This window comes from Denticeps clupeoides, chromosome 17 (assembly GCF_900700375.1).
Source record: "Denticeps clupeoides chromosome 17, fDenClu1.1, whole genome shotgun sequence".
NCBI lineage: Eukaryota > Metazoa > Chordata > Actinopteri > Clupeiformes > Denticipitidae > Denticeps > Denticeps clupeoides.
The window spans coordinates 12741790-12747875 of record NC_041723.1 but is presented as its reverse complement, the minus strand read 5'-3'; the positions used below and the strand labels follow the sequence as shown (position 1 = coordinate 12747875).

The 6086-nt window shown below is 48.6% G+C and overlaps 1 protein-coding gene across 1 annotated transcript; it reads right to left on the bottom strand.

Annotated features, from left to right (window-relative positions):
• Positions 1-1120: 1120 nt before the first annotated feature.
• Positions 1121-5611, bottom strand: fem1b (fem-1 homolog b). The gene is made up of 2 exons (XM_028958112.1): positions 4966-5611; positions 1121-4053 (listed from the first exon to the last, which is right to left on the bottom strand). Exons 1-2 carry the CDS (start codon positions 5211-5213, stop codon positions 2418-2420), a joined length of 1884 nt encoding a protein of 627 aa, XP_028813945.1. The 5' UTR covers positions 5214-5611; the 3' UTR covers positions 1121-2417.
• Positions 5612-6086: the final 475 nt, after the last annotated feature.

Below are 6086 nucleotides of genomic sequence, written 5' to 3'. Positions count from 1 at the left end.
CTGCTGTTGTGATCGTACACCATTCTACAGATATACATAAAATTCAGTATTTAGTGAACATGTTCTTTATGAAGCATTTATAAGGAATTTTTGATATGTTGAACAGTTTCTTGCCATTTCGTACCACAGGGTACAAGCTGTGGTTTTGGAGCATTTTTTTTTTTTGCATCCTGTGGGATACAGACCCCAAATCCAGTCACCGTGTGTTTCAATACAATCTGAACAAATTGCAGAACAAATTGAGAGAAGCGGGGGGGGGTTTTCTCTCACAGGAACAGTTCAATGAATACTGGGAAATTTGGTAAAATCATTCGGCACAAATCCATTGTTGTACAATAACATTACAGGGCATTACTCTATGTTTGCGAGGGCCGGTTAATCACCGCTTGGCTTATTTTTTAATTATGTTATCAGTTTTTTTTTTTGTCTTAAATTTGGGCCAAAACAATATGTATGATTTAATTAATGTTGATGGACTTTTGTTTACAACGTGTAGATATTTACTTGAAATTGTAAGTAGCTAACAGGTAACATAACCATCAAGAAAAGGTGCAGGAACTATTGAAAACGGTGATTAAAGTACACCAAAATAAGGGAAATTTCAGTTTTAACAGTCGGGAGTTACCACATTTTAATATGATATTGGACATCAGCTCTTGTGAAGAGCTGCAATTTGAATACAGTTCTGTGCAGCCTTATTTTTGAAATAAACCACTGTTGAAATAAGTTCCTTTTGAGATGCTAACTTAGAAAGTGCCTTGTTCTAAAACTATAAACAGAACTCATGGGGACCTTTACTTTGGCCCTTTAATACAACCTAAACTTAAACTTAAAAAAACTGCAGTAGCTCTTTGCACTTTAATCTGACTTTTGACAATGTTTTAAAAATCTGACAATTTATGAAAAGTGAAGTAGCATGAAAAGTGAAGTAGCATAATAATATAAACCACTCATTTCTATTATTTAAAAAGTCTTCCTCACCTTTCAGAATTCAGCAGAAAAGGCGGAGCCTTATAATCTATAAATAAATTATAAATGCAAGCTATTTTTAACATTTGAATTTCTCATCAGCATCTCTGCCTTTGAAATCAGAACTATAAATAGTGTACATAAGTCACGATGAGGGTTCATGTAAACAGCTTTATTTTCAGATTTAACCCACTCTCCATCTGTCTGGAGATAAAAACTTTGAGACTATACAAACAATGGTTATAAAGGTACAAACGCAAAGCGGAACAGAGAGGGTGAAAATCGTTTACGCCAAATCTCATGATGCCGTGCGCGCGCACACACACACACACACACACACACTGAATCCCAGACTCCCTCACACAGCCACCCAGCTGGAGAAGAGGAAAAAAAAAAGGAAGACAGGCTTGCTCTCAGACCCTGCCAAAAGCAGCACCATCTAGAATAAGGCCACATGTGGTAGCGCAGCCTGCAAAGGCCCTGCAAAACCGGCTTTCCCCAGAACAGACTCAGATGTCCCTAGATCAGTCTCCAATCTACATGCATATACAGGCAGAAGAACTTAAAATGGAAAAGAGTGAAAGCAGAGAAAAGCCTGAGATCCTGGCACATCTAAACCAATCATTCAATGTCTCTTTAAAAAATAATAATAATAAAAATAAGAAAGTACTTGGCCAGACAGAGATACACTCTGCCTAAAAATAATTTATATTTCTGATCGCTTTATAAAATCAAAACAATTTAAATAACCATAATCCAAAAAAAAAATTATAATAATTAAGAATATTGAAAACAAGAACAAAGCTCAGTCCCACAATCAGCAAGGCCAATATTTAGCGTGGGTTCGCCTTTTTGTTAAACAAAAAGCACGGCCTGCTGTCCTTTCACTGTCCGTTATCAACCAGTGCTCTGCAGCTTCAAAATAATCATATCTAAATGTGCGATATAAAAAAAAAAAAAAAGCATGGAGGGCGAGGGTGACAACCAAAGGGACAACCTCTAGTACTCCCGTCACCACGGACTCATTGAATCTCGCAGGCAGACTTGTTCAGCTCAAACCTTTAAAGGGCAAACTGATAAGGCCAACATGGAGCACAAACTATTTTCTGGTGATGAGACACACACACACACACACACACACACACACACCCACACACCCTCTTTTGAAACTGGAAGCGTTTTGTGCCACGGTGCAGAGCGTGCCGGTCCTGGGGTTTCCTTCGATGGCCTGCCAACGTAAAAAGGCACCTCACTGTCCCTCTATACAATGCAAGTAGACAGTAGAGTAGCAGAGAACGTCTCTTCAGGTTCACCTCCATTTCATATACATCAGTAAATAAAAAGAACTATAAAATCTCTCTTATTTCTTGTAGATACTCCCAAGCACCATTTGATTTCATAAGAAAGCAAATCATTTAAAAAACAAACAAAAAGAAGTTTTTTTTTGGTTAATGGAATTCTACAAACTCTTCCAGGGTTTTGGGGATCTGGTTGTGGTAGGAGATCTGGTGCTGGCGAACAACGCGTGCTGCCAGGCACTTCAGGCTCATCTTCATCTGGGTCTTCAGCAGGATCTCCGACACGCCCGTGGTGCTTTTGTCCAGCGGCGTCTTCTTCTGCTTGTTGGTCATGTCGGTGTGCGCTCCGGCCTCCACCAGGTTGATGATGATGGCGTGCAGGGTCAGGAAGTCACTGATTGGCCGGTTGTACTGCACGATGATGTGCAGGGGGCTGTTGCCCTCGCTGTCCACGGCGTTGACCTGGGCCCCGCAGTCCAGCAGCAGCTTGGTGACCTGCGCGTTGGGGAAGCTGCACACGTCGTTGGTGTGGAAGTCGTCCACGGGCGTGCTGGAGCTGATGGCCAGGTGGAGCAGCGAGGAACCGTCCCGCGAGCGCGGGTCCAGCTGGATCAGGTTGTAGATCTGCTTGTTGATGCGCGCCCGCTCGTCCTCGTGGCACTGCGTCTTAGTGGAGATGCACACCAAGTAGAGGAAGGTGAAGAGGTTGGACTCGTAATTGTCCATGGCGGTGTGGAGGTCGGACTCCGTGGCGTTCTGCATGCGGGCCATGCTCCGGTGGATCTCCTGCACGCTGCAGCTCAGCACCTGCTCCACGGCGTGGGCGTGCACCGGCTCCTTCAGGTGAACCATCTGGGAGAAGACCTGGGCGAAGCGCAGCAGGTCCTTGTGCGTGTTGCGGTTGCCCTTCTGCCGCAGCCGCAGCGCGTGCAGCCACAGCTTGATGCACTGGTCGAACTCCATGTTGTCCGCGTAGACGGCTCCGCGGTAGATGATGGGATGGGACACGTCAAAGTTATCGGAGCCCAGGATTCGCTCCCGCACCATCAAGCCTTCCATGTGCAGGGCGTCCCGGTCCTGCCTGATGGCCTCCAGCTCCTGAGGGGTCCGGCACTCCGTTCGGCCGCCATAAGCCTCGATGGGCGGAAGCCGGTCTTTCGCTATGACCGCGCTATTGTCGCGGTAGCGCTCCAGCATGGCCAGGTACAGGTAGTGGTAGGTTTTGAGGATGTCGTAGTTCTCGCGGTCGTTGGCAAACGAAGCTCCCAGCAGTTCGAGCGCTTCTATGCGGCTCGTGGGGTCGCAGTCCACGTGGGAGAGGAGCAGCTCCACCACGTCGGCCTTGCAGCTCTCGGCTGCTACCTTGAGGGGGGTCATGCCATGGCCGTTCACCACCATGGCAGCCTGGTGTTGCACAAGTTCCTTCACGATGTCCAGGTGTCCAGCCTCCGCAGCAAAGTGCAGGGCTGTGGCGCCACAGTGGGCCCTGGCATTAGCATTGGCTCCCTTCTCCAACAGGAAGTGCACCACAACCGTGTGGCCCCTGTAGGCAGCGATCATCAGGCAGGTGTTGTCGTATTTATTGGCAATGCTGATGTCCGCGCGATGCTCCACAAGGTAGCGCACAATGTCCAGACGTCCGTCGAAGCAGGCCGCTCTGAGGGGGGTGGAGTTGGTGACCGTCGTGTGGTTTACGTTGGCTTTGTGCGACACCAGAAGACGGACCACCTCAAAGTGTCCAGCTCCAGCGGCACACCACAGGGCGGTGGCTCCGTCAATGACATACCTGTCGGAAGCAGAAAAACATTCACTTAAGTCTGAGGGACCAGCAATAATACTCAAACTAGCATTAAAAGGCAGCGAGTAAGGGGTCATATCAGATCATATTCACTACTGTGGCCAATAAGAATTGTATTAAAGAACTGACAGCCTGACGACTTGTTTGGTTCAGATGAGGACACAGTCACAAGATTACTGCAAGTGTGATGTGCAATGACAGTGTTACTATGAGCAAAGAACACCTATGGGACTGGAGGAGGAACACTGAGGTTTTAATAGTCCGGAATGAGGACCAGAAAATAACCAAGACATACAGCAACCCGGCCTTTTCTAGTTTTAACGTGTTTTTAATTCTGTAACATGCTGGATGTTACAGAACATCAAGTAAGATGTGGCAAGAGGTGGCCCAGTGGGTAAGGAATCGGCCCCGTAATCAGAAGCCACTGAGCAAAGCACCGTCCCCACACACATTTACATTTTATGGCATTTATCAGACGCCCTTATCCAGAGCAACTTACAATCAGTAGTTACAGGGGACAGTCCCCCTGGAGCAACTCAGGGTTAAGTGTCTTGCTCAGGGACACAATGGTAGTAAGCGGGATTTGAACCTGGGTCTTCTGGTTCATAGGCGAGGGTGTTATCCACTAGGCTACTACCACACTGCTCCCCGGGCGCCTGTCATGGCTGCCCACTGCTCACCAACAGTGACTGTTAAAAGCAGAGGACACATTTCGTTGTGTCACCATGTGCTGTGCATCACTTCACATCCATTGATGCGTTTCAAGGTGGACCCTATGTCATTCAAATATGCCAATACGTTTTTGTCCTCCAGATAAAAAAGAAATAAAAAATATTAAAAAGCACACAGTTGTCCACGGCAGAGCACCATCTCAACGTGAGAAGCACACTTGACACCAACCCGTCGAATCTGACCGTGCCGGTCTGCTCGGTGTCCACGCGGTAGTGGTCCAGGAGCAGCCGGACCACCTTGTCGTGCCCATTGCGGGCCGCGATGATGAGCGGCGTGGAGCGCTGACCGGCGAGGTGGGTGACGTAGCCGAGCAGGTAGCGGACTTCCGACTCGGAGTGGTTCAGCAGCAGGGCGGCCAGTGTCAGGACCCTGCCCTCGCTGGCTGCCTTGTAAACGTACCCGGCCAGGGACTCCATTCGGGCGACCGGCGGCGCCCACGCGTGTCAGTCCGGCTTGGCTCGCCTCCCATTAAAAAGAACCAAAAAGAAAAAGGCCCCGGCACCTCACACGAAACAGCGCGGGCGTGTTCGGTCCATGCCGGCGGGCTACCGAGCTACTCGGCGGCTACTCGCTCCACCGGGCTCCGGGCATCGAAACGACCCGCGGAGCCAGCGACCACTGGTGCCAGAGAGCCGGCCACGCGAAAAAAAAAAAGTTTTAAAGGCGGACCGGCGCGCCACGGAGCCGCATCGCTGCACCTGACAGGACCGCCCGTCTCCTCCGCCCCGGTGCTCGCTGTTAGCCGACGAGCTAACGGCCGGGCTGCACTGCCGTCAGCGGCCGGGACGAGCTTCCCTTCGCCGGATCCACCTTCTCAGCTAAGACCGGAATAACTAAATAATAAAAAAAAGCACCAAGTGTTGGGGCGGCCGCCTTCAACCTTCACAAACACGCCGCGGAGCGCAGGCAGACGTCGGGGCGACGGCCGGAAGTAGAGGGTTTACTTTCCGGTTGCAGTAAAAGTCGCGTCGAGTGAAGCTCGACTGCGGTCCAAAACGAACTTTTTTATTGTCAATTTCGGGCCGTACAATCTGTATCGTGACCTTATCTGCAGCTCACTTTCTCTTTTATTTTCTCTTTTATTTTCTTCATGTTTCGAAACGTCCTTTTTGCTTATTCTAGAGGAGGCGGAGCTGGGCGCAGCATCGAATTAATAATAATTTAAAAGGTAATTTCGTACTCTGTTGTAATTACACTTTACATTACTGTGTTTTATGCAGACGTGGTTAACGGTTTTTCACCCCCCCCCCCCCTTAACTTTCTGAAATTGTTCAGAAATCTAAAAGTGC